The 19,736-nt window shown below is 43.3% G+C and overlaps 1 protein-coding gene across 2 annotated transcripts; it reads right to left on the minus strand.

Moving 5' to 3' along the window:
* Window positions 1-8,503: 8,503 nt before the first annotated feature.
* Window positions 8,504-14,639, minus strand: LOC115192833 (G/T mismatch-specific thymine DNA glycosylase-like). Of its 2 annotated transcripts, XM_029751707.1 has the most exons (11): window positions 14,501-14,639; window positions 14,168-14,238; window positions 13,206-13,423; window positions 12,611-12,810; window positions 12,076-12,145; window positions 11,666-11,801; window positions 11,409-11,491; window positions 10,932-11,026; window positions 9,723-9,897; window positions 9,313-9,438; window positions 8,504-8,991 (listed from the first exon to the last, which is right to left on the minus strand). In XM_029751707.1, exons 2-11 carry the CDS (start codon window positions 14,221-14,223, stop codon window positions 8,840-8,842), a joined length of 1,311 nt encoding a protein of 436 aa, XP_029607567.1. In that variant the 5' UTR covers window positions 14,224-14,238; window positions 14,501-14,639; the 3' UTR covers window positions 8,504-8,839. The 2 variants fall into 2 exon arrangements, with proteins under 2 accessions (XP_029607567.1, XP_029607568.1); XM_029751708.1 differs by lacking the exon at window positions 14,168-14,238.
* Window positions 14,640-19,736: the final 5,097 nt, after the last annotated feature.

Raw genomic sequence — 19,736 nt, forward strand, 5'->3', positions numbered from 1 at the left:
GGTTTGGCCGGTGTAGGCTGTCATTGTAAATAAGAATTTGTTCTAAACTGACTTACCTAGTTAAATAAAGGTTAAATAAAGGTTATAGCACCTTTCTTACAACAAATGCATTTCAAGGTGTTTAGTCGTTGGATGGGGTGTTGTCTGTAAAGTGGGGCACAGATAACAAAGAGGACGGCATCAAGGCATTAAAAATGGCTACAGGGATGGCTGTGCAGGGGTCAGGGCTTTGGGCCACAGGGTCTGGGATCCCGGGTGCCTCACCGGATGGTCTGGTGGGCAACACAGCAGTGGTGGAGGTGAAGTATCCCTATGGTGCAAGCAAGGGACCTGACCGTTGAAGAGGCAGTGAAGTCAAAGGATTTCTATATCAAAGAGGGAGGGTCTTATAGCCTCCGTGGAGACCATCCTTACTAGCACCAGGTAGTTCCACATCACTGGAAGGACACCTGCTTCTTTGTTGGACCATCAAATCCTCCATCACCATCCCTATCCAGCGTGACAACCTCTGGCAGACTCATAATGCTGGACTAGAGGAGTTGTTCAAGGACCGCATGCTCCCGAAGTTGGCACTGCAACAGTGAACATCTGTAAAATATCTTGTAAATAGTTTTTGCACAAATTAGTTTTTGTTCTTACCTTGAGGTTTTATTCCAATCTGGGGTTTTTTGGGTGGTGGGAGGCACTGGATCAACGTTCTCGTCCCACCACAAGTCAGTACCTGTTTTCAGGGAATCAAATGGTCCAACATATTCCACATAGTTCACACACACCAGGCTCCCAGAATAGGTTATATTACATTCAAGTTTTGCTCAAAGCAGCCAACTAAATTAATGTACTTTAACTTTATCATGGGCACATTGGGAATTTATTATATCTGTGATGTTCAAATTGTTTCTTACCCCGTGTCTTACTTTCTGGAGGCTCAAGTCATCCCTGCCTGTACCAAAGTTCAATCACAAAGGCTGGTCTGAGTGCATCTCCTCACAGTTTCATTCAGTAGGACAACACAATTCACATTTGCATTTTATCATGGGCACAGTGGGAATTTATATCTGTGATGTTTAAATTATATCTTACCCCCAGAGTGAGAGAGTACATCACTTCCAGCAGATCTCCTTGCTCAGGATGGTGTTGATCCTGCACTGCTTCTCGTGGGGTGAGCCTGATGTTCCGCATGTCACGCCTCATGTCTACAACATGGGGAAAAAGAGGACAGAAAGTCAAAATGTCATGCCTCATGTCTACAACATGGGGAAAAGAGGACAGAAAGTCAAAATGTCATGTCTCATGTCTGCAACATGGGGAAAAAGAGGACAGAAAGTCAAAATGTAATGTCTCATGTCTACAACATGGGGAAAAGAGGACAGAAAGTCAAAATGTCACGTCTCATGTCTACAACATGGGGAAAAGGGGACAGAAAGTCAAAATGTCACGTCTCATGTCTGCAACATGGGGAAAAGAGGACAGAAAGTCAAAATGTCATGTCTCATGTCTAGAACATGGGGAAAAGAGGACAGAAAGTCAAAATGTCACGTCTCATGTCTGAAACATGGGGGGAAAAGGGGACAGAAAGTCAAAATGTCATGTCTCATGTCTAGAACATGGGGAAAAGAGGACAGAAAGTCAAAATGTCATGTCTCATGTCTACAACATGAGGAAAAGGGGACAGAAAGTCAAAATGTCATGTCTCATGTCTACAACATGGGGAAAAGGGGACAGAAAGTCAAAATGTCACGTCTCATGTCTAAAACATGGGGGGAAAAGGGGACAATGTCAAAGCATCTACAAATTCAGTGTTTTACACAATATTGTATCATATACTTGATGAGTTACTGACCTGTTCGTCCACAGGCTGGATGTGCTGTAGTCTCTAAAATTGTATGCTTATACTCGGATCCCACTGGAACAGGATGTCTATGCACCGGATGTCCTGAAGGATCCTCTCCCACTGGAACAGGATGTCTATACACCGGATGCCCTGAAGGATCCTCTCCCACTGGAACAGGATGTCTATGCACCGGATGGCCTGAAGGATCCTCTCCCTCTGGAACAGGATGTCTATGCACCGGATGGCCTGAAGGATCCTCTCCCGCTGGAACAGGATGTCTATGCACCGGATGGCCTGAAGGATCCTCTCCCTCTGGAACAGGATGTCTATGCACCGGATGGCCTGAAGGATCCTCTCCCTCTGGAACAGGATGTCTATGCACCGGATGGCCTGAAGGATCCTCTCCCACTGGAACAGGATGTCTATGCACCGGATGGCCTGAAGGATCCTCTCCCGCTGGAACAGGATGTCTATGCACCGGATGGCCTGAAGGATCCTCTCCTGCTGGAACAGGATGTCTATACATCGGATGTCCTGAAGAATCCTCTCCCACTGGAACAGGATGTCTATGCACCGGATGTCCTGAAGGATCCTCTCCCGCTGGAACAGGATGTCTATGCACCGGATGTCCTGAAGGATCCTCTCCCGCTGGAACAGGATGCCTATACATCGGATGTCCTGAAGGATCCTCTCCCACTGGAACAGGATGTCTATGCACCGGATGGCCTGAAGGATCCTCTCCCACTGGAACAGGATGTCTATGCACCGGATGGCCTGAAGGATCCTCTCCCACTGGACTGGAAAACAACAGACATTTGGTCAGTGGTGGGTCTTTTTCAATGCTGTTTCACCATCTTTATCTGGACAGAAAACACACCTTTGTCAATGTGACAAGTGGTCCCTCAACACCCAATCCACATGCATTATTGTTTGTTCTTGTTTCCCAATCAACAGTCTGGATCTTCCTCTTCTGCCATGGTGGATGAGCTACCTGGTAAATACAGGAACATTTCTCTTTCCCAAGGGAAAATGGCAGCTGCAGACCCCAGTGTTGTCACTGGGTTTCCCGTCCGCCCATTTGAGAGACATTATTAAAAACTTTTACTAGCTAGCTAAGTTTAATATATTAAAATACCATAACCCACAAAACTTGACTATAGTAATGGTAAAATAGACTAAGTTTTGGTCTATCCTACTATGTTGATGAGACATTTCTACTGGGATGCTGAACTAGATGATCAGGACAGTCATGGGTACTATTTGTCCAAAGAGGTGAAGTATTGCGATGAGCTATACGACTGTACTTCTGAGTCTAAATCTCAAGAGGAAAGTTAGTGGCTCAGCGGTCTAAGGCACTGCATCACAGTGCTGAGGCGCCACTACAACCTTGGGTTCGATCCCAGGCCGTGTCACAGCCAGCCGTGACCGGGAGCCCCATGGAGCGGCGCACAATTGGCCCAGTGTCGTCAGGGGAGGGTTTGGCTGGGGGATTTCCTTAGCTCATAGTCAAGGATTTTCTTAATTTAGGGTCAGTCACAGTGGTCAGGTGTTGTGCACTATTTGTTTAGGTCCAAATAGCATTCACATTTGCTCTGTTTTTTTGGTTGATTCTTTTCAGTGTGTCAAATACCTATCTTTTTGCTTAGGTCATTGTGTTGCTGTCCTAGGGCTCTATGGGGTCTGTTTGTGTATTTGTGAACAGAGCCCCAGAACCAGCTGGCTGAGGGGACTATTTTATAGGTTAGGTGGATGTAAAATTGAACAGCTCTTTTGGGGGATGTAGATAACTAGCGGGTATCGTCCTAAAATCTGCTCTGCATGCATTGTTTGGGGTTTTCTGTTGTACACAAAGTATATTTTTTGCAGAATTCATGCTTGCAGAGTCTCAATTGGGTGTTTGTCCTATTTTGTAAATTATTGGTTGGTGAGTGGACCCCAGACATCACAACCATAGAGGGCAATGGGTTATATAACTGAATAATTTTTTTGCCAGATCCAAATTGGGATGTTGAGTTTTATGTTCCTTTTGATGAAGTAGAAAGCCCTTCTTGCCTCGTCTTTTTAGATCGTTCACAGCCTTGTGGAAGTTACCTGTGGTGTTGATGTTTTGTGTGCTCTAGGGCAACGATGTCTAGATAGAATTTGTATTTGTTGTCCTGGCAACTGGACCTTTTTTGGAACACCATTATTTTTGTCTTACAGAGATTTACTGTCAAGGCCCAAGTCTGACAGAATCTGTGCAGGAGATCTAGGTGCTGCTGTTGGCCCTTCTTGATTGGGTACAGGAGCACCAGATATTCTGCAAACAGTAGGCATTTGATTTCCAAGTCCAGTAGGGTGAGGCCGGGTGCTGCAGACTGTTCTAGTGCCCTCACCAATTAATTGATATACACTGAGTATCGGTGGTGGTTGGTGTCGTTTAAGATGAGGGAGGATTATTATTATCAGTTTACTTTCACAGCAGCCTCATAAAAACAGCATGGTCACTTTGATCATTGTATATATAATTCCTTCTAGCAGCGATCGACGCGCTCTCCTCCTGTCACCTTTCCCTTCTCTTGTGGACTTCAGTGCACAACACATTATCTGTCTGTGACCAGGTGAAAAACCTTTCCAAGCCAAACCTCTATACCATGACCGCTAACAACAGCCTACATCATTGTCACTTTATAGTCAACATAGCTACTAGAACTAACACATTATTAAACCTGCTACAATCATGCAGTACAGTGTACAGTCAGAAAGCAGTTCAGCAGTTACACCGGCGGGCCCTGGTGGCAATAAATTCATAAAACCAAAAGCTTACCTTGACTTGGAAGAGTTTCAGTGTTGGATAGCCATAGCCAGCTAGCTAACATAGCATCCCTCTCGGTTTGAGCCAGGTGTTTGAGTAAAAAACATAGCTATATTTTGTTGTATTTAAAAAATATATATCTCTTGCTTCTCCTCAATTTTGGAAGAAATGAATTTGAGAAAAACTGTTCAATTTTTGTCTTTCTCTCTTTGTGTCAACTACTCATTCTCTGATCCTTTGATTGGGTGGACAACGTCACGTCATGCTGCAAGAGCTCTGATCGGTTCGAGGATGTCCCTGGGAGTTGTCATAATGATTCAATAAGTCTATGGAAGGGGGTGAAAACCATGAGCCTTCTAGGTTTTGTATTGAAGTCGGTGTGCCCAGAGGAGGACGGAAGCTAGCTGTCCTCCAGCTACACCATGGTGCTACCCTACAGAGTACTGTAGACCTTCATAGCAAAACAGTTTGTTTTAATCAATTATTTGGTGATGTGAATATATATTGTATAGTTTAATCTAAAGTGGGAAACTGTTTTAAAAATGTTTATTTTTTTAAATGAAATTCACTGAGGAGGAGCCTCTACTGATATAGACCCAGCGTGCGACAGGAGTTGTGACCCATTTTTGTTGGTTGTTTTGTCGTAGTTGATTTGATTTGGATCTCTTTTAGTCCCCATTTGGACTAATCTTCCAAGAGTCCTTAAATATTAAAATACAATTTATATACGAACACATTGTCACATATAACACACTATTACAAACATACATAATATATTAACGTAACGTAGTTGTGTCTGGGGGGCATATTTGGGAGGGAATGCTGTCACCTCTTATTTGTGTGGTTTAGGCTCTGACCAATAGTTGTGAGCAGAGCATGCTGAGCATCTGATATATCCCTCTTAGGTCACAGGATGGGGCTTGGGTGGGTGTAGGACTGGGCCTGTTGCTCTGCTCACGGTCTGGGCGTATGTCTAACAGGCACAACTCCAATATAAAGTTGTTGTTTTTTTAGTTGCCGAAATGCCACGTGCGTCCACTTATATCAGTGCATTCTTAACAACCTAATTGTTACGAAACTTCTATTCAATCAAATATGCACCGTGTAGCAAATTAGCAATTAAATGTTCTGTTGACCAAATTCGACAATCTCTCATTGACCGTCATACATAAATTCCGCACTTCTTGGGCTTGTTTTCCTGGACAGATTTGGGGCAGTGCAAAACCTCATCACTTCACCTTTTCCTCTCTGCCGCTGGGACACTTTTTGGGGGGGAGGCTATGAACCCAGCGTGAACCAGCAGAGTTCACCCGTTGTTTGTTGCGTCGCCTCGCCTTAGCTGAGGAACTCATATTTCTCTTCTTTAAAACCTAACCCTAATCACATTTGCTAACCTTATGCATAACCTTGAATTAAGACCAAAAAACTACTTTTTGTTCACATACATTCTTACTATATAACGATTTTTTTACTTTGCAACTGGCCTATCAAGTGGGAACCCAGCCAGGGTTGGCAGGAGGAAAGCCTTTTCAATTTGATGGTGGGAGATCAGGATACCGAATGTGGTTATGGGGGATTATCAGTGCCACTTTGAAAATAAATGCTTAAACGCTAAATAGGTGTGTGAAAATTATAAATGAATTTATATTTTCATATCAGTGTGCATGATTAATGCCACAATATAATTCCAAAGAAAATGAAAATTGAAAATGGTTGACTTGAAAATTGTAAATGGTGAACATAACTTCCTAAATGAAAATCCCAAATCGTAAACAGAAAATGGTAAGTGCAAGGTGCAAAGAGAAACTGAGTGTCTGTTCTAATTTTCCAACTACTAAATTAGCATGGTCTCTTTTCCATTTTCAAAGTGTATGCAAATAGCTTTCTGGAAGCGTGAACTAGGAGAGCAACAAGACTCCCACGTGTAGTAATACTTTCTGGCCATGCTGGGTTCCCTGTGTATTAGTGTGACAACCCTATTCACTAGGAACCAAACGCAATGAAACAGGGAGGGACCTACCTGAATTTCTCCAATAGAAACTCTAGTTTTTGTTCCAAAACGTTCACTGTTTGGACTAATGATTACACCCCAGGGGTGTATTCATTACGTATTGCAACGGAAACCGTTTATCGTTTCAGAACCAAATGGAAGCAAACAGAGCAAAACCAGAGTTTCTACTGAACAAATTCAGATGGGTCCTTCTCCGTTTAGTTCGCTTCCCCTTAAACGTTTTGAAACAGAATCAGCGGAACGAATACACATCTAGTCTCCTGTGCCAGAGGCATCCATTCTACGACCCGTAGGTCCACGGTAGCATTTTGAAACCATCTGAGTGTATAGCCGACTGAGTGTATAGCCGACTGAGTGTATAGCCGACTGAGTGTATAGCCGACTGAGTGTATAGCCGACTGAGTGTATAGCCGACTGAGTGTATAGCCGACTGAGTGTATAGCCGACTGAGTGTATAGCCGACTGAGTGTATAGCCGACTGCATAGATGGATAGATCCCCTTTGGACGGTAAGGTGAAACAACTCAATATCGCCATCTGCCTTTGGGTTATGAAATAACAACTATGCAGAACTAACAACAATGTTAATGTTACTACACTACAGTATTATGGCTTATAACAACTTCATTTACCGATCTGTCTACCCGTTTGATATTGAAGATTTCTTTGTCCAAACACAACATCATCAACGAAAAAGAAAAAAAAAATGTATGAAATGTATGTATTCACTACTGTAAGTCGCTCTGGATAAGAGCGTCTGCTAAATGACTAAAATGTAAACGCCATATACGTCAATCATCCAGTCAAGCCAGGCTTTGAACGGGATAATGTATATTTTCTATGAGGATTTATATTGATACTAATTACACAACAAAGTATTGCATCAGAACAAGACAATGGGAGTAACAGGAACCACAATTTCTTCTTCCAGAGGGAATACAGTTAATGGTAGGCGGCAGGTAGCCTAGTGGTTAGAGTGTTGGACTGGTAACTGAAAGGTTGCAAGATTGAATCCCTGAGCTGACAAGGTAAAAATCTGTCGTTCTGCCCCTGAACAACGCAGTTATAACCCACTGTTCCCCGGTAGGCTGTCATTGTAAATAAGAATTTGTTCTTAACGGTCTTGCCTAGTTGAAACACACTCATTATCCATGAGTAGAAAGTTGGCACCGAGCATCCACTTTATAGACTAGCTAATAACATTGTGTGCCCAGATAGTATAATTAACTGTCAGGAAAACTGACTTAGCTACAATGTTTAGACTGTCATCTAAACATTTGTCAAGATAATTTCATGGTTATTTCTGTATAATGAAAGGAGTGATTGGATTCTGCGTCCAGGGACATATTCTCGTTTGACATTGTAAGATGTCCGTCTTGTTTAGTAAATGATAAAAACTCTGTTGCTCTGCTGAAGATGGTTCAGAGGTCAGATGAATGATATAAACGCCATGATCATCAGTCATAAGGAGGAAACTTCACCTGAAACTGTCTTGTTTGAAATGGCCTGGAGAAATCTGCTGGGACCGCTAGAAAAGGTGGCTGTGAACACAGGAGACGGAAACTAGGGTCGTGTTCATTAGTGCACACTGTAACAAAACGCGTAAGCATTTCAGTTCCTCCCTGTTTTCCCAGTTCTGTTTAAAAGCTTTCCACAGTTGAATTCACTAGAGACACAAAGCAGAAGCAAACAGGGGAGGTACTATTTGAATTTGTCCAATAAGAAAAACTTCATTTTTCCGTTGCATTACGTTTTCATACGGTGTGCCCTAATGAATACGGCCCATGTCGTCTTGGGACTGTCAGGCGCCTATCTTTTTCATTCAACTTAATCACTTTACAAGTCATAATGAACATCAATAAGTTCCAGATTCAACTGTCAATGTCAGTTGTACAACTGATTTAATATCTCTGTAATAACAAACTTAAAAATTCCAGAGCACAATTACACTTCCACATGTGAGGGATACAACAAAATCCCATTCTTTAAAAATATAAAAATAAGACACTGGACACATGCTGTATGAAATGCAATAAATAGTTATAAAAATTAATGGGGGAAAAAAATGGGCTGTGTTTTAAAGAGAGAATTTGAAAAACAGGAGTCCAGTCAAGATTGGCCATTTCTCCTCCATCTTCCTTCTAGTGTGACGCATGCATTATGATGCCTCAGAAACGGTGTGACTTTTCTTGTGGGGGCCTTCTTCAAAAGGTTTCTGCTCCCAACTGAGGTTGAGCTACATTGCTACTGTTACAGCTAATGTCCGGTATCTGGTCTGCAAACGACTGGGTCATCCACTGGTCGTATGGCATGTGGTTCAATGGTGTAGCTTGGGCTTGGTCCTTACTGGGCATTGCTGAAAGGAGTATAACAAAAAAAAAAACACAATTTATTCAGTAGAGTAAGGGCTTCATCTGACTCTGGGTCAGTAGAGTAAGGGCTTCATCTGACTCTGGGTCAGTAGAGTAAGGGCTTCATCTGACTCTGGGTCAGTAGAGTAAGGGCTTCATCTGACTCTGGGTTAGAAGGTAAAGGGCTTCATTGCCTAACTCCTGAAGTAACCCTTTAACAAACCAACAGCTGTATGAATAGTGATGACAAGTCGTTCATCTTTCCTATCATCCGAGATGCACTAACGAAAGACAAAAAAAAACACTCTTCAGAAACTTGCTCTCACCGGTCTCTTTGGTGGAGGAAATGTTGCAGTAGCTTGTGCTTTGCCTTGCCTCCTCGCGCTCCCCGTCGCAGGTCTCGTACTCAGGATCCACCTGCTCCTCCTTGATGGCCATCCTCTTAGCATCCTCTGTAGCAGTGATACAGGAAATACAAGATTACTGATCAACAACACTGCTCTTCAACACGATTGCCAATCTACAGAGCATACCCTCATTTATCATTTGAATGTACACCACATGACTGGATATAATTGGCGTAACATGAAGCGCATGATGGCATCCTTATCAATGGCATTATATTCAGTCCATATCAGAGATTCAGTTAACGGCTTTCGCATGTTCGTTCTGAAATAGCAGCGTGAACGAGACTGAAGTGTGGCAACGCTTAACTCCGTCATGACCATTATTTTACCTTTGGCAAGTCCCAAGTCGAAGTGGTACTCAGTCTCTTGCACCTCGCGGGCCACTGAGACCACACCTTTGATCTTGTCCCGTAGCTCCTTCAGCTTGATGTAGAAGTGAACCTTGTCCTGAGCGCGGGGGAACTGGGCACAGCGGGGGCTTGACGAGGGCATCAAGTAGCACACCTGGGATGTATGCAATGAGTGAAGATATTCGCAACATTGCAGATAGAAATGTTTGGAGCCGACACGGCTCACAGCTCTACGTGACATTACGCTAAACTTGATCTACAATGCATTTCTATCGGAAGCTATAACATTGTACCCTCTTGAACAGACCCCAAAACAACAGTAGGAACAGACAATGAGAGAATGGATACAAACATGTGCTACTAGTTACTACACTGAACAACAATAAAAAACCGCAACATGCAACAATTTCAAAGATTTTAAGGAAATCCGTCAATTGAAATAAATTCATTAGGCCCTAATCTATGGATTTCAGATACCTTGAAAAAAAAAGGGGGGGGGGGGGGGGGGGGCGTGGATCAGAAAACCAGTCAGTATCTGGTGTGACCACCATTTGCCTCATGCAGCGTGACATCTCCTTCGCATAGAGTTGATCAGGCTGTTGATTGTGGCCTGTGGAATGTTGTCGCACTCCTCTTCAATGGCTGTGTGAAGTTGCTGGATATTGGCGGTAACTGGAACACGCTGTCGTATGCATTTATCCAGAGCATCCCAAACATGCTCAACAGGTGACATGTCTGGTGAGTATGCAGGCCATGAAAGAACTGCAACATTTTCAGCTTCTAAGAATTGTGTACAGATCCTTGCGACATAGGGCCATGCATTATCATGCTGACACATGAGGTGATGGCAGAGGATGAATGGCACGACAATCTCTCTGCATTCAAATTGCCATCGATAAAATGTAGTTGTGTTCGTTGTCAGTAGCTTATGCCTGCCCATACCATAACCTCACCATGGGGCATTCTGTTCACAATCAGCAAACTGCTCGCCCACCTGTCAGGTGGATGGATTATCTTGGCAAAGGACAAATGCTCACTAACAGGGATGGAAACAAATTCCTGCGCCACATTTTTGAGAAATAAGCTTGTGTGTATGGAACATTTCTGGGATCTTTTATTTCAGCTCATAAAACATGGGACCAACACTTTCTTTACATGTTGTGTTTATATTTTGGTAAAACTACTTACTGTTTCGGTTTCTGGGATTTTGTACGGCTGTAAGCCAAACTCGAGTTTCTTTGCCTTCACTCCAAAGATCTCTTTGCTGAAAATTTCGTAAATACCTGCCGAAGAAGAGTAATTTAACCTTTATTTAACTAGGCAAGTCAGTTAAGAACAAATTCTTATTTACAATGACGGCCTACACCGGCCAAACCCGGACGACGCTGGGCCAATTGTGCGCCGGCCCTATGGGACACCTAATCACGGCCGGTTGTGATACAGTCTGGATTTGAACCAGGGTGTCTGTAGTGATGCCTCTAGCACTGAGATGCAGTGCCTTAAACCGCTGTGATACAGTCTGGAATCGAACCAGACCGTAATGCAATGAATATCATCATGAAATGATGTAGGTCTAACTTTTGACAAGTATTTCTGTTTTTATCTGTAAAAGACAAAACAAACTATAATTGTAATTACTGATATCCTCTATAAAAATGTGCTCACATTTTCCGTTGAAAGCTGCAATTAGTGGCTTGTATTTCTTCAGCTTCTCCACCAATTGCCGGCCTCCTTCACGAAACTCTTTGCTGTAGAAATAGTAACAAAGTTAGCCTAGACAATGAACCAATAACCATGACGACAATTGTAACTAGAAAGAAAATGCAGCATGGATGTTTAATGACATCTGTGCTTTTTTTTATTTACTATACGTTTATTACTATAGGTTTATTACTATAGGTTTATTACTATAGATTTGACACCTTGAGAGGTCTTTGCTTCCTGGCGTTGTCCTCTCCACCATGTTGGTAAAGCCAATGCCATACTTCTCCGGCAGGCTCAGATCATGCATGTGGTTGAGCTGCTCATCAGTGAGACCAGAGAGGAACAGGCATTTCCCTAAGTTCCAAAACAAAAACAAGCTCAATCACTTTCATCATAATGTTACTAATAACGTGGGTTGTGTTCACTAGGCACGAAACGGAAGAAAGCGTTCTAAAACGAGTCAAAGAGAGAGGTACCGTTTGAACTCGTCCAACAAGAAATGGCTTGTTTTTTTTTCTTCCGCTGCACAATGTTTTGCCCTAATGAACATGACCCTAATCAGGCAGTCAGTATGTGGTATTACAGTACTCTGTATGTATGTATGGAAATAGAAGTGAGTGCTACGTACAAAAATGGTTTCCTGGGTTTGGGTAATGTCGTCCCTTGTAGGCTGACAACAGTCCTGGATTGATACCAATCTGAGAAAGGGATCATAATTTATCTTATTATTTGCAAAATGCTAGAGACCGAAGAGGCATTTTTGATTTGATTCAAATTCACAACACACGTAGTACATGGGTTTAATTTAATGAAAAGTTGTGTTTGATCCAATGGGCTATCATTAGGGTAGAATGGTGTGTGTATTCCATGTGCTATCATTAGGGTAGAATGGTGTGTGTATTCCAGGGGCTATCATTAGGGTAGAATGGTGTGTGTATTCCAGGGGCTATCATTAGGGTAGAATGGTGTATTCCATGGGCTATCATTAGGGTAGAATGGTGTATTCCATGGGCTATCATTAGGGTAGAATGGCCTATCATTAATAATGGTACAGATTTCTTTTTTTTTATAAAAAAAAAAAAATTGGCCAAACTTTACATAAACAGCCCTACTCAACATCACCAATCTGAAAATCTCACAAATGAAATGACATTAAAACTCACTATCAAAATGTCCAGGTTGTGGTCAATAATATCTGGCAGGGTTTTGGCCATAACCTCATCCACTGACATGCCATTGAAACGGTTAAGGGTCCTTTTGGCTTTCTTCAGGGCCTCTGCCTGATCGTAGTCCTCCTGTGGTTGGCCCTCCCCCGGCTTCTGTTTGGGAGGCCGACCTCTCTTTCTCTTCCCTGGCGTCGGAGCTAAAAGACAGAAAATTAACAAGTTTGCGGGGGAATCCATTTGAGGTGAGGTGCAGAATCGCAAATCTTGATCACATAATGAGTGGTTATCTGGGAAGCAAAATGGGGATTTATAAAAATCAGTGATCCTGTGCAGTCCGACTGCAATGTAGTCAATCTCAGACACGCCCAATGATTCTGGGGAAGGTACTAGACAAATACAATTGGATTGATTACTGGAACAGCACCGCGTGAGGATAGGTCAGTTCATGTTAACACCAGGGTGGTGGGGACTGGGGAAATGTGTGTACGCAGAGGAGAGAGCGCACGACAAATAGAGCTGTACAAATATTGACCACGCAAACATGGCAGACGGCATGGCTAAGTAAGGGGGGGGGGGGGCGGTCATTACATACCTTGTGATGTATCTACAGGCTGATCATGTTGGACAATAGGCTCTTGATGGAAGTCGTGATGGAAGTCCAGCTCTTGGTGGACAGGGGGGTCCTGGTGGACAGACAGCTCTGTCATGACCCGGTCCTCTCTGGATCCCTCCATGTAATGACCCATATGACCCGTGTTATGGTACTGCATAACATGTTGAGCTTGGGGGTGCTGCTGGGTGGACTGGTACCTACAGGTCCAGAAGACAAAAGAAACAGACTGGGGTGACACCATCTTCTTTTGTTTTCAAATGGGGTTTGTCCAGAGAGGTGGCAAACCAGAAGACGAAGAAATGACTGAGGGTCCATAGAGAAACACTTCATGCTCCTGGGAACCCAGTATATATGAGTTTACATCAACAAATATGACAGCAACCTTCATAGAATTCATTTCCCACACACATTGGTTTGACGTCTCATGTTTCCTAGTCAGAAAACATTCATGGCCCTACTCATGGGCCAACTATTTGATTTGACATGGATGTGTGTGCTATTAATGATCATGTTGTAAGTACGCAAATGTTTTAACGTCTAGAATGACTTTAGTTAAATGTAAATGGCCTATCAATGACATGCTACCTCACTCTGCATCCATAGAGTAACTTTGCATATAAACTTCCAATCAGCTTTTTTCTTTGCAAAATCTTTATGTAATCATGTACATTGTACCATGTAGAAATGTCTGCCTTCCTGCCGGTCTGTCTTCACAGGATCATAATGGTTTCTTCATTTTAAAAAGTACAGTGTTGCAGGGAAAAAAAGCATGCTTTGTCTAATGATGACAATAATACATAGCCAGCTGTAGGCCATGACGATAGGAACTGTTCTGACAGTTGTAAAATGAGCTTTATTTCATACATGTTGATGGAGACCTCCACAACAATTGTATTTTATGCAAAACCTCCCAACACCAACGCGTTTGGAGGACAACTCACCACTGTTGGAGATAATCCGTAGGAACCGTCAGTGACGTATACTGCTTTTCTTCCATCTTTACGAGGATTTACTTAAATAAATTAACATTCATGTTGCTGTTAGCTACAATGATATGCCCTTTTACACTGTCATTTACCACAGTAGGAGTATTGGCGAACTATCGGCCTTTAGATTTGGCAAACTGAATGTTATCACAACACCACAAAGACGTTTGGTGGTAAGAAGGGTTACAGACAACTAACATTCATTCTAGCTACTAAACAAGCTTGCTGGGAAATTGCAAAGGGAGTATATAAACGTGCTAATTCAAAAGATGTTGAGTAGCGACATACCTGTTATACATATGTTTACAATTCCTTTTTCACAAAATGTACCGATTGAGGGCGATCAATGGACCCAAAACAAAGACCATTTAGGAACATTGGGGTGAAGCGTTTTTCAGTTTATTGTTAGCTTTACCCCCCAACAAAAGTATTTGCGTTGTCGCCGCCTACTGGGTTGGAGTGTGGAGCTCACATCATTAATCCATTCAAAATTAAATCAAATTGTATTGGTCGCGTACACATATTTTGCAGACGTTGTCGCGGGTGTAGCGAAAATCTTATGTTCCTAGCTCCAACAGTGCAGTAATGCCTAACAATACACCCAAATCCCCAAAATAAATATAAAGGAATTAATATTAGAACGAGCAATGTCAGAGTCCGGAAAATAACTATCTATGTATATGATGGTGTGTATAGACATTATGGACAGTATATGAATAAAAAAGTTGTGTACAGCAGTAGTTATAGGATGAGCCTTGACTAGAACACAGTACATACATATGAAGTTGGTAAAACGGTACGTAAACACTATTAAAGTGACAAGTATTCAATTATAAATGTCCATAGGGCAGCAGTCTCTAAGGTGCAGGGTCGAGTACCGGCTAGTAACAGTGACTAAAGTTCAGGGCAGAGGCCGGCTAGCGGTGACTTTTTAACAGTCGGATGGCCTGGAGAAGTCCCACCTGCACTGTCTCCACCTTCTAGATAGTAACAGGGTGAACAGGCTGTGGCAGCTGAAGTCCTTGATGATATTCCTGTGATACCAGGTGCTGTTCATGTCCTGTGGGCAGGCACCACCCCCTGGAGAGCCCTGCAGTTGCAGACACCTTACCAGGTGGTGATACAGTCTAACAGGATTTTTTATTTTACTAGCCAAATCAGTTAAGAACAAATTCTTATTTTCAATGACAGCCTAGGAACAGTGGGTTAACTGCCTTGTTCAGGGGCAGAACAACAGATTTTTACCTTGTCAACTCAGGGATTTGATCTTGCAACCTTTCGGTATCTAGTCCAACACTCTAACCACTAGACTACCAGCCGTTCCATAGAGGATGCTGTCAATGGTGCATCTGTAGAGGTTTGTGAGGGTTTTAGGGGCCAAGCTGGCTTTCTTCAGCCTCCTGAGGTTAAAGAGGTGCTGTTGTGCCTTCTACTCCACACTGTCTGTGTGGATGGAACAATTCAGGTTGTCAGTAATGTGTGGCCCTGTCGATGTGGATGGAACAATTCAGGTTGTCAGTAATGTGTGGCCCTGTCGATGTGGATGGGGGCGTGCTCCCTCTGCAGTATTTGTATTTTTTGTATTTATTAGGGACTTACTCTTCCTGGGGTTTATTATGGATCCCCATTAGTTCCTGCCAAGGCAGCGGCTACTCTTCCTGGGGTTTATTATGGATCCCCATTAGTTCCTGCCAAGGCAGCGGCTACTCTTCCTGGGGTTTATTATGGATCCCCATTAGTTCCTGCCAAGGCAGCGGCTACTCTTCCTGGGGTTTATTATGGATCCCCATTAGTTCCTGCCAAGGCAGCGGCTACTCTTCCTGGGGTTTACCTGATGTGGAATAGAGTTCCATGTAGTCATGGCTCTATGTAGTACTCTGCGCCTCCCATAGTCTGTTCTGGACTTGGGGATTGCGAAGAGACTTCTGTTGGCATGTCTTGTGGGGTATGCATGGGTGTCCGAGCTGTGCTCTAGTATTTTAAAACAGACACCTCGGTGCATTCAGCTTGTCAACACTTCTTACAAGAACAAGTAATGATGAAGTCAATCTCTCCTCCACTTTGAGCCATGAGAGATTTGACATGACATGCATATTATTAATGTTGTTATCTCTCGGTGTACATTTAGGGCTCCAGAGTGGCACAGTGGAATAAGACACTGCATCTCAGTGCAGTACTTGGTTCAAATCCAGGCTGCATCACATCCAGCTGTGATTGGGGAGTGCCATAGGGCAGCGTACAATTGGCTCAGGGTTGGCTGGGGTAGGCTGTCATTGTAAATAAAAATGAGTTTTTAACTGACTTGCCTAGTTAAATAAAGGTAAAAAAACAACAACAACAAAAAACATTTATGGGCCAGCCGTGCTGCCCTGTTCTAAGCCAATTGTAATTTTCCTAAGTCCCTCTTTGTGGCATCTGACTATACAACTTAACAGTAGTCCAGGTGCGACAATACTAGGGCCTGTAGGACCTGCCTTGTTGATAGTGTTGTTAAGAAGGCAGAGTAGCGCTTTATTAGGGACAGACTTCTCCCCATCTTAGCTACTGTTGTAAACATTTTTGACCGTGACAGTTTACAATGAAGGGTTAATTCAAGCAGTTTAGTCACCTCAACTTGCTCAATTTCCACATTATTCATTACAAGATTTAGTTGAGGTTAAGGGCTTAGTGAAAGATTTGTCGCAAATTCAATACTTTTAGTTTTAGAAATATTTTGGACTAAACTTATTCCTTGCCCCCCATTCTGAAACTGCAGCACTTTGTTAAGTATTACAGTAAATTATGTCGCTGTAGGAGCTGACGTGTATAGTGTTGAGTAATCTGCATGCATAGACAAAGCGTGTGCAAAGCTGTCATCAAGGCAAAGGGTGGCTATTGGAAGAATCTCAAATATAAAATATACACTGCTCAAAAAAATAAAGGGAACACTTAAACAACACATCCTAGATCTGAATGAAAGAAATAATCTTATTAAAAACTTTTTTCTTTACATAGTTGAATGTGCTGACAACAAAATCACACAAAAATAATCAATGGAAATACAATTTATCAACCCATGGAGGTCTGGATTTGGAGTCACACTCAAAATTAAAGTGGAAAACCACACTACAGGCTGATCCAACTTTGATGTAATGTCCTTAAAACAAGTCAAAATGAGGCTCAGTAGTGTGTGTGGCCTCCACGTGCCTGTATGACCTCCCTACAACGCCTGGGCATGCTGCTGATGAGGTGGCGGATGGTCTCCTGAGGGATCTCCTCCCAGACCTGGACTAAAGCATCCGCCAAGTCCTGGACAGTCTGTGGTGCAACGTGGCGTTGGTGGATGGAGCGAGACATGATGTCCCAGATGTGCTCAATTGGATTCAGGTCTGGGGAACGGGCGGGCCAGTCCATAGCATCAATGCCTTCCTCTTGCAGGAACTGCTGACACACTCCAGCCACATGAGGTCTAGCATTGTCTTGCATTAGGAGGAACCCGGGGCCAACCGCACCAGCATATGGTCTCACAAGGGGTCTGAGGATCTCATCTCGGTACCTAATGGCAGTCAGGCTACCTCTGGCGAGCACATGGAGGGCTGTGCGGCCCCCCAAAGAAATGCCACCCCACACCATGACTGACCCACCGCCAAACCGGTCATGCTGGAGGATGTTGCAGGCAGCAGAACGTTCTCCACGGCGTCTCCAGACTCTGGCACGTCTGTCACGTGCTCAGTGTGAACCTGCTTTCATCTGTGAAGAGCACAGGGCGCCAGTGGCGAATTTGCCAATCTTGGTGTTCTCTGGCAAATGCCAAACGTCCTGCACGGTGTTGGGCTGTAAGCACAACCCCCACCTGTGGATGTCGGGCCCTCATACCACCCTCATGGAGTCTGTTTCTGACCGTTTGAGCAGACACATGCACATTTGTGGCCTGCTGGAGGTCATTTTGCAGGGCTCTGGCAGTGCTCCTCCTGCTCCTCCTTGCACAAAGGCGGAGGTAGCGGTCCTGCTGCTGGGTTGTTGCCCTCCTACGGCCTCCTCCACGTCTCCTGATGTACTGGCCTGTCTCCTGGTAGCGCCTCCATGCTCTGGACACTACGCTGACAGACACAGCAAACCTTCTTGCCACAGCTCGCATTGATGTGCCATCCTGGATGAGCTGCACTACCTGAGCCACTTGTGTGGGTTGTAGACTCCGTCTCATGCTACCACTAGAGTGAAAGCACCGCCAGCATTCAAAAGTGACCAAAACATCAGCCAGGAAGCATAGGAACTGAGAAGTGGTCTGTGGTCTCCACTTGCAGAACCACTCCTTTATTGGGGGTGTCTTGCTTATTGCCTATAATTTCCACCTGTTGTCTATTCCATTTGCACAACAGCATGTGAAATTTATTGTCAATCAGTGTTGCTTCCTAAGTGGACAGTTTGATTTCACAGAAGTGTGATTGACTTGGAGTTACATTGTGTTGTTTAAGTGTTCCCTTTATTTTTTTGAGCAGTATATTTTGATTTCTTTAACACATTTTTGGTTACAACATGATTCCAAATGTGTTATTTCATAGTTTTGACGTCTTCACTATTATTCTACAATGTAGAAAATAGTAAAAAATGAAGAAAAACCCTTGAATGAGTAGGTGTTCTAAAACTTATGACTGGTAGTGTATATATCTTTTCCCATCCTCTGTGCTGTTTCTACTACAGAAAGACCAAGAGAGTTATATCACACATCTTGAACAGTTAAGAATGTCCAAAATCCAGTCACTGGATTGCCCAAGCCTGGGGACGCGTCCTGGGATTAAAAATAAAATACAAATATAGGAGAAAACACACATCACGACAAGAGAGACAACACAACGCTACATAAAGAGAGACCTAAGACAACAACATAGCAAGGCAGCAACACATGACAACACAGCATGGTAGCAACACCGTGGCAGCAGCACAAAACATGTTACAAACATTATTGGGCACAGACAACCACAGAAAGGACAAGAAGGTAGAGACAACAATACATCACGTATTGGTGAAATTGGGTTAGTGCCACAGGCAGACTTATGGTGTCTGGACCCAGTACGGTCACATTCTTGAATGCAAGTTGTCTCGGCTTGTCCACCATCCATCAATGGGCATTCACTTGTTCGAAAAGTCCTACAAAAATCCAAGTACATGTTATTATATATGATAATTAAGCAACGCATCAGTTTTGAAAATATGAATCTCACTTGTACACTATTGTTTTGTGTTTACAGTAACCAGCGGTTGTCAAAAATGCTAGTTCCCGAGTGGTGCAGCGGTCTAATGCACTGCATCTCAGTGCTAGAGGCGTCACTACAGTCCCTGGTTCACATCCAGGCTGTATCACATCCAGCTGTGATTGGGAGTCCAACAGGGTGGTGCACAATTATCCCAGCGTCATCTGGGGTTTGGCCTGGGTAGGCCGTCATTGTAAATAAGAATTTGTTCTTTACTGACTTGCCTAGCTAAATAAAGGTGAAATAAATGCAATACGTTGTGAAACGTTGACATCTTGAATACACCCAGGATG

The sequence above is a fragment of the Salmo trutta genome, chromosome 4 (assembly GCF_901001165.1).
Source record: "Salmo trutta chromosome 4, fSalTru1.1, whole genome shotgun sequence".
Taxonomy (NCBI): domain Eukaryota; kingdom Metazoa; phylum Chordata; class Actinopteri; order Salmoniformes; family Salmonidae; genus Salmo; species Salmo trutta.

Coding starts and splice junctions, on each gene's coding strand:
- LOC115192833 (XM_029751707.1), bottom strand. CDS start 14,223: ATGGAAGAAAAGCAGTATACGTCACTGACGGTTCCTACGGATTATCTC. Junction 13,424..14,167: donor ACGGATTATCTCCAACAGTG/GTGAGTTGTCCT, acceptor CTGGACCTGTAG/GTACCAGTCCACCCAGCAGC. Junction 11,492..11,665: donor GGAAGCAAAGACCTCTCAAG/GTGTCAAATCTA, acceptor CTATTTCTACAG/CAAAGAGTTTCGTGAAGGAG.